Source organism: Halichoeres trimaculatus, unplaced genomic scaffold, assembly GCF_033239565.1.
Source record: "Halichoeres trimaculatus isolate MK-OKI-2021-1 unplaced genomic scaffold, fHalTri1.1 fHalTri1_scaffold_1, whole genome shotgun sequence".
Taxonomy (NCBI): Eukaryota; Metazoa; Chordata; class Actinopteri; order Labriformes; family Labridae; genus Halichoeres; species Halichoeres trimaculatus.
In genome coordinates, this window is record NW_027437179.1 from 4,719,157 (window position 1) to 4,740,051 (window position 20,895).

Consider the following 20,895-nt stretch of genomic DNA (forward strand, 5'->3'; position numbering starts at 1 on the left):
CATCCTTAGCTACCCTGAATGAAGCAGGTTCTCTATGTTTAGAGTTATAAAGTATTTGTTATTGAACGTCATGTAAAGTTTATGAAAAGTGTATTAAGTATTTAAATAAATTTGTGTGGCTGTTAACATGATACATCGACGTCTTCATTTATAAGACAGTTTAGTGTTCCATTGCAGTGGTGGTTTTTGACTCTATATATAATTAAATTATATGATTACCCAAATAAAGCTTTGAAAAGAGTAAGAAACCACTATATGATTATCATTTTCCCTTATTTTCTCCCAAACCTGAAATAAAAATACTGTCACTTTCACTCACAGCAATGGAAATGGTCAAGATGATAAACATAAAATTGCAGTCTTTTTTTTAATTTATTTATTTATTTTTTCCCCTAGGGTCCAGTCCCCTGGTCCCAGGGGTTCACTCATCTTCTCACTGTGGTGGACAGAACCACTGGGTGGCCAGAGGCTGTCCCTTTCTCACCCAGGGCTGCAGAGGTAGTTCTAGCATTCATCTCTGCGTGCGCCGTCTAATGTCACCTCTGACAGGGGGGCACAGTTCACCTCTGCGCTCTGGGACTCTGTGGCTGAGAACTTAGCGGTGAAGCTCCATTGTTTGACTGCATATAATCCACAGGCCATCAAGAACAGTAACTGGGTTGACTGCCAGCTTGCATTCTGCCACTAAAGAGGACCTCCAATCTTCATCTGCAAAACTCATCTTTGGACAGCTGTTGAGACTTCCTGGGGAGTTTCTCCCTTATGTATTATGTGAAGTTTGGTAGTCTGTAAAACATTTGTGAAGGTTCAAAGTAAATCAGAAAAACAGTGTTCTGCTAAATAACTGAAGAAGCTCAAAGACTTGAGTTAAGATATCAAAAAGGAAGCAAAAAAGAAGTAAATGCCTCCAGGCAGCTGGCAGTTGTAACACATCACTGAAAGTTCAGGGATCTCAAATTTGTCATAATGTTTTTATTGAATTTTATGACACAACTTTATCATAAATCAAATTTCACTTCCATGGCTGCATGGCTAGCAAGATTCAACAAATAGACAAACAACAAAATAACTAAACCAAATGAACAAACATGATGATCAAACAAACTGTGGTTAATTTTTTTTTTTTAAATTAAGAAAAATACAAAAAGGTCTGCATCTCCACATAGGTTTTGTGACTGCAAAGTTGGGTTGGCTGTCTAGATGTATGTCATTTTCTGACATCACCTGATTCAACCATTGGGTAGTGCTTGGTCTGTTCACTTCTTTCCAATTTTGTACTATATAAATAGCGTAAGACTATTTTCATGATATGTTGCTAACAAAAAAAATAGAGGATATTCTTCTATGTCACTACCCCTCCAGGGTACACCACAGCTCAACTGAACAGAGTGGCAGAACAAAGCTCATTTAACATTGCACAGTGTGGCAGTAAACACAGTGAGACTGGTAAAAATGTGGAATGTGACATGAAACTAAGGCTGGTTGGACTTGATATTGATCTGTTAAGGCTACCAAAGAACAAGGGGTCCATGAGCATCAGCATGTGGCCAGAAATTGTATCCTGACATTTATATGAACCTGATTACAATGCATCTTGAAAACATATCGATTTATAAGGCAGAAGCTTGACCTTTAACCTATGAACATTCAGTTCCATTGCCATGAGCACATGCTATCATCAGTATTATTATCAGCATTGGCAATATTTACAATTAACTAAATAATCTATCAATGTATAGTCTCCCCCATGGTATTTAAGTGTAGTTAATATCAAGTACTTAATGCGTAACAGTTACAGCTGCTTTGTGCTGCTTTGCACCTATTTTTTTATACAGATTTTAAGTTTAGAGGGTATTCAAACCAACGCTGCCACTCATCTCCCTCTTTCTGCCACTCAGATGTCGTACCGCAGCGACTTCCACTTCCTGTGACGTCCCATGCATACCCTGTGGTATTATCTGTTTGATGATCTTAACAATGATATTTTTAAATTCCTCCCAAAATATTTTTATTTCCCTGCATTCCCACACACAATGTGCAAATGCTCCTTTGAATTCAGTACATTTTACACATATGTCTGGAATATTCTTATTGTATTTGTTTAGTTTTACAGGTGTAATATAGATACACATCAGCCATTCAAAATGTAATATTATAAGTGACTATTTAGACACTGTGTGAGCTTAGCACAAACACTTTCTCATTCCTGCTCTTTGATGTTAATTGATGAGTCTTCATTCCATGACAATGATTTTTCAAATTTTTTCAATTTTATTTTTTTTCCCCAACATCACACTGAGTTTTTATCATCTTCTTTGCCACTCTCCCTGTCTGATCTACAGATTTTTTTAATCAGTGGTCCCCAAAGTGGAATACATTTTTGAGAAAACAAGAGGGAACAAAGAAAAACAGCAACAACAAAAAAAGGAAACGTAAAAACATGAAAATGTTTGATCTGTTTCCACATTAATTTGCTGTCCTGCAATGAAATCTAATGACAAGGATCACTTTAAGCAAAAACCGTGAAAACCTATGTGGTGGCAATCTAATATAATCCAGTAGGTGGCGGTAATGCAACGATCGCAGATGGCATCTACTCCAAAACCCCACAGAAGTAGACGATGTTTACCTTATTACAGAGCCTGAGACGCTCCCTGTCAAGCAACTGAGACAATCAGCTCAGAGAAAGACATCAGCGTTTAGTTTTCTTCTTCTTTGATCCTGGATGAGTGGAAATGTCCAGGTTTCAGCATCTTAAAGATTTATTCGAGCGGCGGCTGGGAGAAAGAAGAACAGTATCTGGATACGAAGAGGAGCTCCAGCGACAAAGAGAAATACTGGATGTGATTTTAATGCCTGAGATAAAGCTGCACAGAGCAGGTTGGTTTCTGGACATGTGTGTGATAATATCTCAGGGAATCGAGCCAGTAGTTAAGGTTCATAGATGGAAGATCTGACCCAGTTCCATTCAATTCATGTTGAAACCACATCCGCTTTGCGTCAGGCCACAAACTGGTCCAGTGTTTCACTGATCAATCGGCGTCGTGCTGGAAAGGTTTTGCCATTTGCGCTTGTCTCTTTTCGAGTAACACATCCATCAACAGAGCAATAAATGACGATCAAAACCAGCACAGGCTCACTATCCTCCATGCTAACAGGCTAACTGTGGTGCTACAAACAAAGATGGCGGCCCGTTTTTTCCTTCGATGGGGTCATTTTTACTGAAATGCCTTTGTTGTTGTTTTAGAATCAGAAATACTTTGTTAATCCTGAGGGAGTTTGGTGTTATCCCTGTTCCACACAATACAGCAGTAGGAAATCAAATAGAATGCGTACAATACAGTAAGCATAACCATAAACAATAAGTGAAGCCATATTCAAACAAGATAAGTACCATTTACACTGTGATTGTGACGTACGTTATTAAACAAATGATGGGTATGACAGTATTTCTGTGTCGCCCGAGTTTGGATATTAATTTGTGTCACTATTTTTTTTTTTAAGCATCAAAATCAGACTTTCAATTATAAAATCCATCAAATTCCTACCACCCATTTTTATGTTGAAATGAATTCAGTGATTTAAAAAGATGTCATAAGATATTTAGTTTTTAAAGTTAATCATGGTAAAGAAAAAAAAAACATCTTCTCAAAAAATATCCAGTATAAAAAATTTGACATTTCCAGAGCAGCACATGAAGCAACGTGTTTGAGGCCTTGTACACACTTAGCTGGGTATATTCCTGTGTGTATTTATGTCTCCCTCCTCATTTGTTTTTGAAAATACTCTGCAAGTGAGTGCAGCTCAAAGCACGCCAAACCCATATTTGCCAGTGTTTTTTAGGTGTGAAACCTATGCCACCCAAGCAGGATGAACCCTGTCATTCAGCTGTGATGTTTAAAAACCAAAAACACTGTTTCCCAGCGCCTACAAGAAACCACAAAACCTGGAATTTTCCAAAATCTTTGCTATATAGTTGAGTGTTCAGAAAACATTGTTTTTAGTGACCCAAAACCTGCGGTTTCGTGTGGACAACAAGCCAAAAGGTATGAAAATACATACAGTTTCCCAGATACCTGGCTACGTATGGACATGGCCTTAGAGATGAGGGCGTCAGCTGATCACCTCTGGATCATCTGTCAGTCAGCTCTAACAGCTATTTTTGTGTAGCATCTTTGGATCAAACCAACTCTGGGGGGGGGGGGGGGGGGGGGGGGGTGGTTCCTGGTTTGATTGTCAGGCACAAGTAGCAGACTTGTTTTAACTTGAAAAATATTATAGATGACAGGACCAGACTTAAAAACTAGGGGGTATTCAGGAGAAATTACAGGTCAGGAGTTGAGTGGGAGACAGGGTTAAAAAGATGGGGAATCCCTCCTAAATCAGGAGTGTTGGCAGGTTTATGTGACCTCGCTCACTCACCCAGACGCAGGACAGGAGCTGTAGATTTAATATCTATGCATCCAGAGCAGTCTTTGGGATTAAAACTGGGAATAAACAGACACTACTTCAATGTCATGGATGTGAAAGGCAAGGACAGACATGTGAACGTTATGTCCCAGAGCAAAACCTGAGTTCCTTTGCAAATTGAAGCTTTTTTAAAAAAAACAAAGTAACGCTAAAATTATTTTCCCTGGTAACTAGTTTTATAATTCATTCACTAATTTAATCACTAATTTAATCACTTTTTTGGGAAGGTAGCAAATATAACTTGTTACTTTTTTATGACAACTCTCCCATTTGTTTTACTGTTTTACAGAATGAACTTACAAATAGAGACACAGCTATGCTGCCCTAATTGTTAAAAAATAAAACCTATATGTTTTTTTTAATATGTTTTCTTATGATAATGTCAAGAATCTGTGAAATGTTAAAAATGATTAATACTTTTCAAAGTGAAGCCAAAAGTGTCAACCTGCTTTTGTTTTGAAATCTATCGCATCACTTCCTGTCCTGGCTGTTTGTATTCAGCATGACAATGGAATGAAATTCTATGGCGACTGACCACTTAGTCAAGGGGAATGAGATAGAGTCTGACCCCTGGGGGACACCGTAAGCGACTGTATCTGAATTTGATTTGGAGTGGCCGAGAGGGATATACTTTGTCTTGTATGTGAGGTATGATTTGAACAGACTGAAGACAGTATCATTGAGTCCAGTGGTGAGGTGGGGCCTGTTGAGTAAAACGCCATGGTCAACTGTGTCAAATGTTTGGAGGGAGTGATATGAGTTTTTAGCAGATTGGAGTCCACTCCATGTTTTCCACTCAGCTCACTGAGAGGTGTCACCATGGAGATGCCCAGACTATTTAATTGGTAGCGAACAGCGCTTTCAGGATTCCGTGGTGGACTTCACAATAGCAGGGAAAGGCTGAGTCCAGGCTGTCAGGGGCGGTGGCAGAAGCAGTGGTGAAATGTAGTTCCAGGTAGTCTCTGAGTGTTTTTTTTTGCTAGCAGCAACAGGTTAGCCACCGCTAGACTCAGTAGCATCTACCTGATAACTAGGGCTGAAAAATCAAAAATCGATATTTCTCAGTATTTTATTTGATAATATAAAAATTGAGAGTCTTTGAGAAAGATCTTTTTTTTTCCAAATTCATATTACAAATTTCAGTCTTTGTTCATAACCTGGATTGGAAAAAAGTTCCCACTTTTCTCCAGCAGAGGGTGAAATGTTTCTCTCTGACTCATGTGATGTGCATTTTATGGGGAAATATGGCTCTTGATAAAGTCTGTAGATATCATCATCATCATCATCATCATCATCATCATCATCATCATCATCATCATTCACTTTCACATGGTCTGGTGTTAAACAAACTAAAAATCGCAAAAATTGTAAACATCGAAGAATCACAATTTAAATCAAATTGGCTTTCCAAAAAATCCGAATAGAATATCATCCCAGTCCTGCTGATAACTAATTAATCTAATGTCCATATTGTTTGGGTGGATTTGTGGGTTTAATATTATAGAGTTAGACTCCAGTGAGAGTTCTCTCTAACTTTGAAATATATTAATCCATGTCTTTGGTTCACAGATGTGTGTAAACAGGTAAACTCCACCTTCAGTTCTTCTTTTAAATCAATGTCTCGACAAGCAGGAGGCTCCTGTGATCATTTGTCCAGTAAATGAGATTGTCCTTACAGTTCAGCAGCTGAAAATAAAGACCCTGAGTTTTTTTTTTCTTTCAGATTCTCCATCAGGAAGATGATCTAATATCTCATTAATATTTATTCACTGTGTCCTGCAGATGTTCAGCTACTAATGGTGAAGAAAGAGGAGCTTCCCCCTGAGCAGCAGGAGAGGAGCCCCTATCCAGACCAGGAGGAGAATGAGTCCCCACTCATTAAAGAGGAACAGGAGGAAGTGTGGATCGGTCAGAGGAGAGAGCAGCTTCAAGGACTGGAGGAGGCTGATACCAAGGTCCTGTTTCCTTCAGTCCATATGAAGAGTGAAAATGATGAAGAGGAACCTGAGTCCTCACTGCTTCATCACACACTGACTGACCATATGGAAACAGCAGCTGGTGGAGAGGACTGTGGAAGACCAGAACCAGCAAGGAGCTCAGATCCAGAAGGTAATTTACAACCAGAGATTGAGGTTTGGACCCAAACCTCCTCAGATACTGGATTGTGGACTAAAGATGAGGCAGATGACTGGAAGGAGACCAGAGACTGTATTAAAAGTTCAAACTCTGCCACAATCACAAGAGAAGAGGCAGTAGAGTCACACATTTGTCCTGAACCTGGTGAAACCAATCATGTGGATTCTCTGACAGAACAGAGACGATTCTTCTGCTCAATGTGTGGAAAAGGATTTACTCGCAAAACAGATTTGGGTAGACACATGATTGTTCACACCAAAGAGAAACCTTTCAGCTGTTCTGAATGTGGGAAAAGGTTTAACCAAAAAGGAAGTCTGGCTAGACACAGATTTGTTCACTCAGATGAAACACCATTCAGCTGCTCCGTGTGTGGTAAAAGATTTAACTATAAAGGAAGTCTGACTGCTCATATGATTGCGCATTTTGAAGAGAAACCTTTCAGCTGCTCTGAATGTGGGAAAGGATTTACCCATAAATTACGTCTGTCTGAACATATGTTTGTTCACACCAAAGAAAAACCCTTCAGCTGCTCTGAATGTGGGAAAACATTCAACCATAAAGGGAATCTTACAAGACATTTGAGGGTTCACCCAAATGAGAAACCAGTCAGCTGTTCTCAATGTGGAAAAGTATTTAACCGTAAAAGAAGTCTGATAAGGCATATGGTTGTTCACGCAGAAGAAAGACCTTTTCGCTGCTCTGAATGTGGGAAAGAATTTAACTATAAGGTGCGTCTGATTGAACATATATTTGTTCACACTAAAGAAAAACCCTTCAGCTGCTCTGAATGTGGGAAAAGATTTAACCATAAAGGAAACCTCACAAGGCATATAAGTGTTCACTCAAACCATAAACCTTTCTGCTGCTCTGAATGTGGTAAAAGATTTAGTCTTAACAGACAACTGACAAGACACATGGTTTGTCACTCAAGAAAAAGACCTTTTTGCTGCTCTGAATGTGGGAAAAAGTTTAAGCGTATTGGTAACCTAAATACACATATGTTTGTTCATTCAAAGGAAAAACCTTACCACTGCCCTGAATGTGGAAAAGGGTTTCATCACAAAATCAGGCTCGGTACACATGATTGTTCATCAGTGAAGGGCACTGCTCAGCTTTTAGAGTGTGCTGTTAGAGATCCCCCAATAGCTGGCTTTGGAGCTCCACAAGACAACCCACAGTAGGGGGAAAACCCCTCTGCTGCTCTGAATGAAGCAGATTCTGTTTGTGTTCAGAGTTATGGAGTACATGCTATTGAGCGTCCTTTAATGTACATGAAAAGCCTTTGGATTCTCAATTTTAAGGATATTTTCAAATCTAAAATGAAAGACATGGAGGCACATTCTCTACGATAATAATGTTTTAGCGCTGCTGTTTGAAAAACTGATTTCCAGAATGACTCCTAGGTTTTAATTCACTGTCTTGTGTTTTGTTTACTTTGTCTCTTTATGTTTTCTGTCTGTTACTTTGTGTTTTTGTTGCTGCCTGTCTTTGCCTAGTCTCTCTTGAAAAAGAGGTTTTCAGTCTTAGTTGGACCAACCTGTTTAAATGAAGGTTAAAAGTAGAAAATAAAATCATTATTTAATAAATTTGAACGTCTTGCAGAGGTGGTTTAAGACTCTGAATAAAATTTAATGATATGATAATCCAAAAACATCTCTGCAAAAGAGACCACTGTATAATTATCATTTTCCCTGGCTTTACCCCTAATTTTAAATAAAAACAATCATTTGCAGCATTTTTTTTGTAGAAAATTCAAAATGGCCAAAAGATAAAACACCCACAACAACCACTTTGCAATCTTTTTAGAACCTAAATAATAAAAAAAATAAGTTCATATTCACTTTTAATGAATAAAATAGTACTGTTTTGACTTCGAAAGAGTCTAGATATCAAAATTTGCATTTGCTGTCTTATGGAGTCTTTTGCTACTTGTACAGCTATGGAAAAAAATATTAGACCACCTCTGTTTTTTTTTTATTTCTAGTTCATTTTAACATCTGGTACCACTAAAGGTATATTACCTGAAGATTAAAATGAACGTGACACAAATGCAGCTGATTACATAATATTGTATGTCCTATTTGACATGCTTAATCTTTATTCTATTCCCAGGGTATATGAGAGGCCATTTCATGTCATAAGCAGCTCATAAGCCAAGACTGGTTTCCTGCTTGCATTCAAGCTGCAGCATATCTCAGAACTTGTCAGCTCTCACATTATGCCTAAAACCGAAGAATTGTGTGAAGCCACAAAGGCAGCCATCTTGGCACTGCTGGAGGCTGGCATGAGTGAGAGACAGGTAGCCAAAAAATGAAAGATCTCCAAGACAGCCGTTCATTATACCAAGAAACACAAGCCAGACATGGACATACCAAATTGCTAGGTGGTCGAGGCAGGAAACATCTTTCTACCCCATGAGATGACCTGACACTCCTGTGTCAGGAACTGTTGTCAGACCTCAGGGACCTTAGAAATGAGAAGGCACTGTCCAGAAATGTCACTTTTTCAGCAAGGACAGTTTGAAACCGACGCATTGAATCTGGCCTGAAGTCACGCAGGGCACAGAAGAAGCCCTCTATTGATGAGAGGCGGAGGACCCAGCCTTCGTCGTCTTCATAGACCACAAAGGGCTATCTGAATTGAGACTGTCTGGTCTATGGAGCATTTCCTGTTTGTAACTCTTGGTGTCACACAGCGCCGCCCAGTGGCTGTTGGCCAATAGAGGGCGCTGGAGCGTCGCCCCACTGTCATTGCCATCAACATTACCGTGAAGAATGAAACATTAAAAAAGAAAATAAAATCTATTGTCCTGAACTAAATGTGTGTGTGTGTGTGTGTGTGTGTGTGTGTGTGTGTGTGTGTGTGTGTGTGTGTATATATATATATAAATATATATATATTTATATATACACACATATATATTAGTGGTGGGACTTGATTTAAAAAATTAATTGAATTAATTATGCCATTTGTAATAAATTAATCGTAATTAATCACATTTTAATCCCATCAATATTCCACATCAGAGGCAACACTATTCAATTCAAACAGATTTTGGTAGAAGACTAAATCATTGAATATTCTCAGACACAAGTTTAAACAACAAAATCCTGTTTATTTTGTTCAGAAGATTTTTTTTTGTGGACACAGTACTTTCAAGTACATTTATCAGTCGTATGTGGCAAATAAATATCTTAATAAAAAATGATAATAAAGAGACCAAGAGTCCAACATAAAGTGCCATACCAATTAAAATGGTAAAGAAAGGGAGGAAAAAAACAGGAACAAAAATTGTCCCTTAAGTGACCTCTGTCGCTCTTCTCCTTCCTGAATCCTGAGCTAACATCTGTTATAACAGTTTGAACAATATCTTAATATGACTTGACAGTAACAACAACCCGATTCTTCTCCTCTCTTATCTTTCAGCCAGTTGCTGAGACAAACTAGCCTGTTAACATTTTCAGAGCTTAAGGCTGCTCTCTTCTTTTGAACTGTATTACCTGCAAGTGAGAAGAGCCTCTCACATAGGACTGAACTAGCAGGGCTAGCCAAATATTTGCGGGCCAGGACAGACAGCTATGGATGGGCCTCTACATGAGTTGACCACCACTGCAGTGGGCAGTCTGTCTCGCTGATGGTGGGCTCTGCTTTATAGAGGCTCAGGGCCTTATTTGGCTTCACTTCACTATCTGAGTCTGACTCTGAGTCTGAGGCAAACAGCAGGAGGCGCCTCTTCTTAAATTTATTAAATCAAGAAAGATACAAACGAAGATGGTGCCTCTGCATTAAAGGCTGGAGGGAAGAAGTCAATGAAAACATCAGAGAAAAGGTGGTAGAACTTCTGGGAAGAATCGCACCGGACCTGAAGGATAAAATTAATGAAGAGATTGATGTGGTAAACAGTGTCGGTCGAGTGGTGGAGAATAAACAACGACAAATCATCATCCTGTTTACAAGAGGTACCGTCAGGGACGACATCTGGAGACGCACAAAAGCATCATTGGTATGCAGAGAGAAAGGGGATCCGCTTTGCTGAGGATTTGATCCAGGAGGACTGGCAATCCAGACAAGCACTATGGCCAAAAATCGACCAGGCAAGAAAAGAGGGCAAGGCTGCGAGCTTCAAAGACCCATTTAGATACATCAAGTGCAGGCGTATTGTTGAATAAATTCCAGCTTTAGACTGTTTTCAGATTTTGTCCACGATTACATAATAACACATTTCTGAAAATGGGACCTTAACTCAAGGTTTTTCTACTCCACCTCAACTAAACTTCTTCAGACCTATGTGTTCAACATTCCAGTTAAATACAGATATTTCTTTTCTTTCCTTTAATACAAGGGGACTCAAAGAATCAGTTAAGCGTAAAGCTGTTTTTCTTCATTTGCAAGGGACAACAAGCAAACTGTGTGTTTCTTCAGGAAACTCACTCCAATGACTCTGGGAGGGATGAAATCTTTTTCAGCCCTGGTTCAAATCGTTCGAAGTTGCCATTTGCTTTAACAGATGTCCTGGAAAAATTTTATATGATACGGCAGATAAAGACGGACACTGGGTGGCTGGAGTTTTAAACTTTGACAGCAATTTTATTATTTTGATTAACATTTATGGGTATAATAATTAGCATAAGAATAAATGCTTATTACTGCAGATATCTTCGATTATAGAAGAACTTAGAGCCAAATTCCCCCTGATCACATTGTCATCGGTGGTGATTTCAACATTTCTCCTGATGAAGCGATGGATAGATGGCCTCCAAGACTGTCAAGGAAACATAGAAACCTATTATTGGGAAACTTCATGATCAACCATCATTGAATCGATATACTTTAAATAGAGACACCAAACAATAAACTTGGTATAAACCTAATGATCATATTAGATCACGTATTGCTTTCTGGTTGATCTCAAGTTCAATTTCAGACCACGTTGCAGAGTCAACTCTCTAATGCCCCTTTAGAATAGAAAAGAAATAGAATAGAAAATACTTTATTTATCCCCAAGGGGAAATTCAGGAGTCACAGCAGCAATCAAGAAAACAAAAGTAAGAAAATGTATAGAAAGTGCAAAAAGGTCCATAAGAAAATAGATGACAATAGCTCGTCCACCACTCTCCAGCCCAGCCAGTCTCCACCTCCACAGGGTCCAGGACTGAGCCTCCCCAGCAGTCTGTTCAGTCTCTGTCTCCTGGATCCTGTCTGCTCACAGCAGGTGAAGCTCCTCCAATGTGGGGCCGGCGTCCGATGTCAGCTCCATCAGCCACGTCCGTGAACAGCACGATGCCACTCTGCCCTCCAGCAGCCCCTCTGCTGCTGGGTTAGCACAGCTAGCTCGTCCATCCCATTGGCGATAGATCCCACTTTCCCAACAATGATGGATGGAAGGACAGGTCCATGTCGTCACCTCCCAGCTCACACCTGAGAACCAGCACGTCGTCCTCACCTCCTCCTCCTCACCTCGAGGGAAATCATCAAGCCCTACACTAGTTAGCATTGACATGCTACAGGCTGCTAACAGCTAATTTCACATGTAAACAATGCAGCCATGGTTACATGTAGGATCTCCAGACAAACACAGGAGGAAAGTAGTAAAAATATTATTGAAGCCACAAAAATTTTGGTGTCGAGTGATCATGGTATTATTAATTTTAACTTAAAAAGAAAAAAATGAAAAGAGCAGTAAGTCTAAAGAATACTGGAAATTCAACTTGCAACTATTAAAAAATGTAGGATACTGTTACTTGATTAAAGCTTGATTAAACTTCAAGTTTGAGAAATGCAAAAAAAAAAACCTTAAAGGATAAGTTCAGTTTATACCTTTGTCCCTCAAAGAAAGGAGTCAGCTCTCCAGAGGGGCAAGCGTAAACTTAAAGTCTTCGTCGGTTCAGAGGTCTGTGGACCATGATGGAATATTGGTGTAAAACACGAGTTTTTGGATGATAAATGCAGTTTTAGGAGCGGCGCTGTCTATGCCCCAATGAATCCCATTATACGGACGTCCGCTGCACGATTTAGGATCTAAATATCTCCCGAAGCACTGCTTGGATCAGGAAAGCCTTCTGGGTGAGTATTTTGTTCTACTTCATTCTATAAACAATGTAAAAGCTGTATAAACCGAACTTATCCTTTAAGTAATTGGCTGCAAAGGGACTTAACACTGTTTGGAAGATCACTACAAACCAAGACTGAGTCATTATCCAGGTTAATCTATCCAGCATACTCCCTAGCAATCCCAGCAAGGATCATAAAAAAAAATTAATCGAATGAATTTCAATTTCATGTGAAAAAACAGACATCACGACATCAGAAATGGAGATTTGGGAAAGAACCATGAGGACGATGGTAGAAATGCTATTAATTTTGAAATTATGAATGTATTGTTAAAAATTAACTGGCTTAAATCCTGTCTTAAAAATGCAGATGAGATGTTGTTCTGCTTACCCACCCTTATTTTTGATAAAGTTGAAGCCATTGAATTTTTATTAGTGACTATGAATTATCAAAATTACCAATTAAAATATCAAACTCTCATCACCAAAATTTATTACAGTAGAAAATGATGTTTTAACATAACTTCAGCCCCCACAGTGTTCCATTGTGGAATAATAATATATTATATATTGTGGAAATATAACATTAATTGCTCTGATGAACTCTATAGAAAAGTTACACAAAATTTTCCAGAAGCCCTTATTCAATTGATCAGAATAATTTACTTAAAGTTCATACTCCAGATCAGTCCACAAAATTAAAATTGAGAACTTGGACCTGATTACTAAAAACTGTAATAATACATTTTTAAGACAGTGCTTAGTTAACATCTTTAATCCAAATGTAGTTAAAAATACACTCTCCCTTAGAAAGTATGATAGAAGTGCAAGAAAGTACATTTCAAGACGCTAAATAACATTTACCCCTCTAATTAATTCATTAATAAAAGATTTAAACTAGTGGTAGAAAAATGCTATATTTGCCAAACAAACGTAGAAACAACAGAACACCTGTTCTTTATATGTGAACCTATTAAAAATCTATGGAAATCTCTATATAACTTAATTTCATCTGACTCCATGAATATCGACTTCTGGTCATATCGAAATATTCAAGTTGGTGTAATTTTGAAAGAAAAGAGATTTGAATTAATAGTCAACAATCTGATATCTTACAAAATACTTCATACATAAGTGTTGCTTTGCAAAGTCCCCCACCTTTGTAGTCTGCTTTAAAAACGTTGTTCCCTTCAGCAAGTTGACTGCCCCCAAGCTAATAAACTATATATGGCTTTAGAAAATCTTGAGTTATCCTGACCCATTGTCAATTTGTTCTATAATTATTATTTTTTTTATATATTCTTTTATCTGTCCAATTTCTGTTTAATGTTTATTTCTTTCATTTTCTCCTTGTTCATTATTTCAAAAATTAAACTACAGTTTTGAACTATAATGTTGTTATTGTTTCTATAAGGTACGATAACCCCTAAATTCCGATGTTGGATTGTTACTTATGAGTATATATATATGTTCTGGTTTGCAGTACTCAACTTGCAGTACTTATTCAATAAAGGGGAAGAAGGACAACGACAGGAGCACGAGAAGCAGCGGTGATAATAGCGTTAATCGGCTGCTGCTGTTCTTGTAAAGTGAACTTAAGAATCAAAGGAACACTGACCAGTATGAAAGTCAGCTGACGTCACGTATCTCGTCACTTCCGCTCCCGCAGCTCCGGCCTCTCTTCCCTGATTGGGCTGGTCAGAATTTATCGTAGGTCAATGGAGCCTGGCAAGATAGATCTGCAGGATGTCAGACTCTGAATCAGCCAGGTCCATCTGCTCTGCACGGTTAATGAACAGGTGTACTTAAACTGAACGATGCAAACATCTTCGTGCTGGGAAACTGATATCATCCAGTAGGTGGCGGTAGTGCAACGATCGCGGATGCCAACGACCTTAAACCTACACGGAAGAACATAAGGTGCCCCCTCCCATTTTACAGAGTCGCAGAGACGCTCCCAGTCAGGCAACTCAGTAAACCAGCTCAGAGTACATGAAAACTCAGAACAGACCAGCGTTTAGCTTTCCTCTTCTTTGGCTCTTGGATGTGAGGAGATGTCCAGGTTTCAGGATCTTAAAGATTTCTTCGAGCAGCGGCTGGGAGAACAAAGAACAACATGTGGATACGAAGAGGAGCTGCAGCGACAAAGAGAAATACTGGATGTGGTTTTAATCCCTGAGATAAAGCTGCACAGAGCAGGTTGGTTTCTATAAATGTGTGTGATAATGTCTCGGGGAATCGGACCAGAAGTGAAAGTTCATAGACGTAAGATATGTCCCAGTATGATTTAATTCATGCTAAAACAGCATCTGCTTTGCGTCAGGCCACAAACTGGTCCAGTGTTTCGCCAGTCGAAGCTGTATAAGACTATTATAAACGCTTCGTCCGATAAAGGCTTTGCAACTTGCACTTGTCTTCTCTAAAGTTCTAATAAATCCATCTGCAGAACAATAAATGACGATCAAAACCAGCACAGGTTGAATATCCTCCATGCTAACAGGCTAACCGTGGTGCTACACAAGATGGCGGCCTGTCTTTTTCCTCTATGGTGTCAGTTTTGCTGAAAGGCCTTCGCTGTTGTTTTAGAACCAGAATTAAAAATACTTTTTCAAGCTCGGGAAAAATTTACCTTGCTCTCATAATACAATAAGCAACATAAGGAGCAATGTTTACATCACGAATGTGACGCGCTGAACTCTGTTTTACAGATGTTGCATTTTGTATAGTTGTGAAGATCATGCACAGTGCATTTACCAGTTGGCAGACAGTTTGAACAGTCATGAGTTAAACAAGTAAGACCATGTTGGCAATCTGGTGTCGGGGTGTGTGATTTAAAGGCAGGGGTTAAGACGTCTGATGGCTACAGACAGGAATGACCCTCTGTGTCGTTCTGCGGTGCATCATGGGGAATTTAGTCTTGAACTGAATGTACTCCTGTTTTCTGACCAGTACAATGTGCAGTGGATGTTGTAGGGGGGACCAGGTATGGTTGTAATCATAGACTGCACAAAGAAATTGACGTCATCTTGCTCGGCTTGAAGTGAGGTCGCAGCAAACACCCCCCCCACCCCCCACCCCCCACCCCCCCCACCCCCCACCCCCCCATCCCGGTGGCTGGCTTAAGTATAGAAAAAAAAATCCAGCTCCCCAGTCATTCCAGGTGGGCTGTGGTCAAACCTTGAAAAATTAATGCACCTTGTAGAAATGTTTCTCACATCCGGTTGCTGTAGTGATTTGAAGATAATATTTGGCTGCCTTGTATGTAAGTCATTTTTTTCTGAAAAGTTTTGTTTTCTTTATAAAAGGTCTAAAACAAGGTTTTAAGTCACATTTAATGATGATTGACAGCTGCTCTTCTTATCTTAGTGGAGCCTGGTGACAAAAATATACATTTTTTTCTTGAATGAGTCTAATCATACATCTTGGCTCTACCTGCCAACATATTTAACAATCTCCGAAAAAATATGTTGGCAGCCCCCCTCCCCCAACACACACAGACAGGATCATTACGTACAGAGGACAGAAAGCTGGGAAAACCACCACAAGGAACATCCCCCAACACTTTCTCTGTGAAGTTGCAACACTCCATCTCCTGTGCTCGCATCCCTAACCCCATCCCACAACCCCACTGCTGACAACATCACTGCCACCCTCCTCAAAGGCTGCAAACCTAGGGGAAACACTGCCTCCAGTTCAAGTTATTAATAAGGACAGGCCAACCAAACAGACAACTCTGCAACTGTCTTTTTGTAAGACAGACAGTTTTTTTTTCCACTGCTTCATCCAACTGGTCACCGTGGCCCCGCCGCCAGCCCCTGACACTGGCCACGGTTACATGTGGAGTTTTTTATCTTTCCGAATGACTTTTCTGAAAACAATAGTATACATGGAAAGGAATATTCCAACCTCTGGTCTACATGCGTCGCTGTAATCAAACAGAATACTCAATGGGGCATGCGCAGAAAAACGTAAACATCACGAGATTTATCAAAGCTGGAGGACGACAGTTTGTTTATCACGGTGTTGCAATACTCCATATTGCGAGTTTGTCGTCCGCCCAGTCTCGAAATTATGTTCATTTCTTGCAAAGTTTGGATCAAAAACAAACTTTCTGCAGCAGTCCAGTGCTGACGGCTCGCCGCCATTTTTAAAGTCGAGGAACGTCTCTAGTTGCGTCTTGCGTCATATCTGAGCATGCACTGAAAGAACATACCCTGACAACTTTCTGTTTGAGTGGATACGTGACACCTCAATCGGTTTGGGGAAAGGAATATTCCACCCCTGTGAAACCGATTAAATGTCCATTCAGATTGGCTCTTTTCTTTCAGAATGAGGTGTATACAAAGGTTAAATTCTTTCCGTTTGAGAAAATAAACCGAATGCAAGCAGAATATATGGGTCCATGTAAACGTGGCTATTGTCAGTTCTTCACTCCAGCAAAGAGTTGGTGCTTGCCAAGCACGGGTGTTAAGCACCTGGGGTAAGAGCTTTGTTAGCTGAAACACAATAAACCAGTGCTAAGTCAGACAGTGTCGTCAGCTCTGTCAAAAAGGGGTAACTCAAGCCCTTTTTCCACCAAGTGGTCTGGTTTGGATCAGTACAGTTAGGTACGGGTTGGATAGGTGAAGCCTGATCCTGTTAGTGTTTCCAGTCAACCATGCCCCCTCTTGGTAAGCGGTGTGCAAGTACAATGCAAACGGGTGCATCAGTTACATAATACTGTGGCTCCATAGTAGTGCGGCACAGTGTACCCCACCAATAAATCCAATGAAGAAAAAAGTGGCACTGTAAACACAGGGCAATGATGGAAGACATCCAGCACTTTATCTTCTTTGTGATTGGCATGTGACTCCCTCGGCCAATCAATGAGACTGCAGTGTTGTAGCTACAACTCCTGGGTTCGGATCAGTATGTCTGGCACCTAAACTGAGAGGTACCAAATAGTGGGATGGTACAGTTCTGTAATTTAGGGACCTGTTGTTGGTACTCAATGGAAGCGCCATGAAATACATGCTGTACTGAGACAAACCAAACTGTACTGCTTGGTGGAAATGAGATTGTCCTCACATTTCAGCATCAGGGCTGAAAATAAAGACCCAGAGTTTTTTTCTTACAGATTCTCCATCAGGAAGATGATCTAATATCTCATTCATATTTGTTCACTGTGTCCTGCAGATGTTCAGCTACTAATGGTGACGAAAGAGGAGCTTCCCCCTGAGCAGCAGGAGAGGAGCCCCTATCCAGACCAGGAGGAGAATGAGTCCCCACTCATTAAAGAGGAACAGGAGGAAGTGTGGATCAGTCAGAGGAGAGAGCAGCTTCAAGGACTGGAGGAGGCTGATACCAAGGTCCTGTTTCCTTCAGTCCATGTGAAGAGTGAAAATGATGAAGAGGAACCTGAGTCCTCACTGCTTCATCACAGACTGACTGACCATATGGAAACAGCAGCTGGTGGAGAGGACTGTGGAAGACCAGAACCAGCAAGGAGCTCAGATCCAGAAAGAGATTTACAAGCAGAGATTGAGGTAAAGATCGAAGCCTCCTCAGACACTGGATCAGGGACTGAAGATGGGGAAGATGACTGGAAGGAGACCAGAGACTGGTGTAAAACATTAAGTTCTGCCGCAATCAAAAGTGAAGAGACTGTAGAGTCACACAATTCTTCTGAGCCTGGTAACACCAATCATGTGTTTTCTATGACAGAAAAGAGACATTTAAGCTGCTTAATGTGCAGGGAAGGATTCACTCTTGAAACAGATTTGGGTGGAAATATGTTTATTCACAAAAAAGAAAAACCTTTCAGCTGCTCTGAATGTGGGAAAAGATTTAACAGCAAAAAATATCTGGCAAGACATGTGTTTGCCCATATGAACCTAAAACCTTTCAGTTGCTCTGAATGTGGGAAAAGGTACAACCATAAACAAAGTCTGATTGCACATAGACTTGTGCACAGAACTGAAAGGCCTTACAGCTGCTCTGAATGTGGGAAAAGATTTAACCATAAAGGAAGTTTGACTGCACATTCCTTTGTTCACACAAAAGAAAAGCCCTTTGGCTGCCCTGAATGTGGGAAAAGGTTTAGCCAAAAACCACATCTGACAAGTCATATGTTTGTTCACACCAAAGAAAAACCCTTTAGCTGTCCTGAATGTGGGAAAAGATTTAACAGCAAAGGTAATGTGGCAAGGCATATGTTTGCCCACAAAAATGAAAAACCCTTCAGCTGCTCAGAATGCGGGAAAAGATTTAACCAAAGATCGCATCTGGCAAGACATATGTTTGTTCACACTGAAGAAAAACCCTTTAGCTGTTCTGCATGTGGGAAAAAGTTTAGCCGAAAACCACACCTGACAAGTCATATGTTAGTTCACACTGAAGAAAAGCCTTTTAGCTGCTCTCAATGTGGGAAAGGATTTAACAACAAAAGCAATCTGACAAGACATAAGTATGTTCACACAAAAGAAAAAAAGCCCTTTAGCTGTCCTGAATGTGGGAAAAAATTTAGCGAGAAACCAAATTTGATAAAACATATGAGTATTCACAGCAAAGAAAGGCCCTTTAGCTGTTCTGAATGTGGAAAAAGATTTCGCCAGAAACCACATCTGATAAGTCATATGGTAGCTCACAATGAAGAAAAGCCTTTTAGCTGCTCTGAATGTGGGAGAAGATTTACCAACAAAGGTCATCTGACAAGACATATGTTTGTTCACACAAAAGAGAACACTCAGTTGTCATGAATGTGTGAAAAGTTTTTGTCAAAAACATCTGACAAGTCATAATTGTCCACGAATGAGAAATACATTTGAGCTGCTCTGAGTATGGTGGAGGATTTTCCCTAAAAGAGAAATATGGTATGTCACTCAAAGAAAACTCTTTTTGCTGTTCTTAATGTCAAAAATAATTTGACAAGAAGGAAGACTGCAAACACATGATTGCCCATGTATGAATGGCAGTACTTAGCTTTTTGGGTTTGGTGTTTTGCCCAATCTCAGTCTCTACACTCACTGACTCAGAGTCTGTGAGGGTTAAGGGCAGTCTCAATGTAAAATTATGAAGTGCATTGAGGGCTCAATGCACCCTTTCTGTAATTGATCATGTTTGCAGATTTTGCATGAGGAAATTACCCGGAGTTCAATGGAGTGTGACATAAAATCATAGAAACGCAAGGTTCCCAAGGGAAGGGAACACAGCAAAGTTAGCGAACACATACAAGAACATTTAAAAAGAGATGCTAAACAAAAAATCACAGAAATTAAAACCAACGTTAATGATTCAGAAATATAAATCTGCCTGTCTTTAAGAATAGGAATGTCTAAAACAGCCTGGACCTGCCCAAATCTGGATATCTTTACACCAGCTGTCATGCTGTTTAACTGGGGCAACATATTAAGACTTTTGATTGATTGACTGTATGGATAGAATTTTCACTTATTTTCAACTAATAAAACTAAAAACAGTTCATACTGCTGCTCAGGTGAGCTACATGATGACATACAGGCTGTGTGAGAAGTGGCAAAGTGCTGTCCCAATCTGAGCTGTACCATTTTGAGCCCCTGCAGACGTATACACTAGCCACTTTCAAGGTGATCTCAGTTTTCTTCCTAAGGGCTCAAGGATTCAAGGGGGCATTAAGATTCAACTGTAGAGTTCTCTTAAGCTGGCTTTGGAGCTTCACACAGCAACACATGGCTGGGGGAGGAAACCTCAGTCTGAATGAAACAGATTCTCTTTGTGTTTGGAGTAATAAAGTGTGTTATGTTATTCAAAGTTTGGGAGGTCTGTAAAATGTGTAAATAAATGTGGGAGACTGTAACATGATACATGTGAACGTCGTCATTTATAAAGCAGTTTGGTGTTCCCTTGTAGATGTGGTTTTAGGAATTGGACTTTGGCACAGTCGCACTGACCATCTGAACCGTGCCGTGCTTAAGCATGATTGCCATCCCGAACCAGACTTCAGCAGGTATCTCACACGTGTACGGCCCGCCTACGTCATCATGAAGCATCTGTTTACATGAAGCACGATCTCATCAGTCAGCACAATGAGACACAGAGAGCACTGCTACACTTTTAGACTTATGGTAAGTCGTTTTGGACTGACAGCCCTCTAACACCCTGCTTCGTTTAAAAAGATTGTCGAGAGTGCTGTCGCGTGCTTGTGCTCGTGCATGAAGTAAACCGTGCCGAAGCCCACCTATCCTATGGAGGTGTTCTTATGGAGGAGGTTACTGGAATTGAA

General features: G+C 40.0%; 2 protein-coding genes across 3 annotated transcripts; both read left to right on the forward strand.

The window, feature by feature from the left end:
* Positions 1 to 2,597: 2,597 nt before the first annotated feature.
* LOC141791780 (uncharacterized) lies at positions 2,598 to 9,381 on the forward strand. 2 transcript variants are annotated; one of them, XM_074672439.1, is made up of 3 exons: positions 2,598 to 2,880; positions 6,253 to 7,334; positions 8,719 to 9,381. In XM_074672439.1, exons 1-3 carry the CDS (start codon positions 2,736 to 2,738, stop codon positions 8,725 to 8,727), a joined length of 1,236 nt encoding a protein of 411 aa, XP_074528540.1. In that variant the 5' UTR covers positions 2,598 to 2,735; the 3' UTR covers positions 8,728 to 9,381. The 2 variants fall into 2 exon arrangements, with proteins under 2 accessions (XP_074528540.1, XP_074528532.1); XM_074672431.1 differs by having other exon boundaries at positions 6,253 to 9,381.
* Positions 9,382 to 14,369: 4,988 nt separating this feature from the next.
* Positions 14,370 to 20,474, forward strand: LOC141791769 (uncharacterized). The gene is made up of 2 exons (XM_074672419.1): positions 14,370 to 14,855; positions 17,832 to 20,474. The coding sequence occupies exons 1-2, from the start codon at positions 14,711 to 14,713 to the stop codon at positions 19,391 to 19,393; spliced, it is 1,707 nt and encodes a 568-aa protein (XP_074528520.1). The 5' UTR covers positions 14,370 to 14,710; the 3' UTR covers positions 19,394 to 20,474.
* The last annotated feature ends 421 nt before the right edge of the window (positions 20,475 to 20,895 follow it).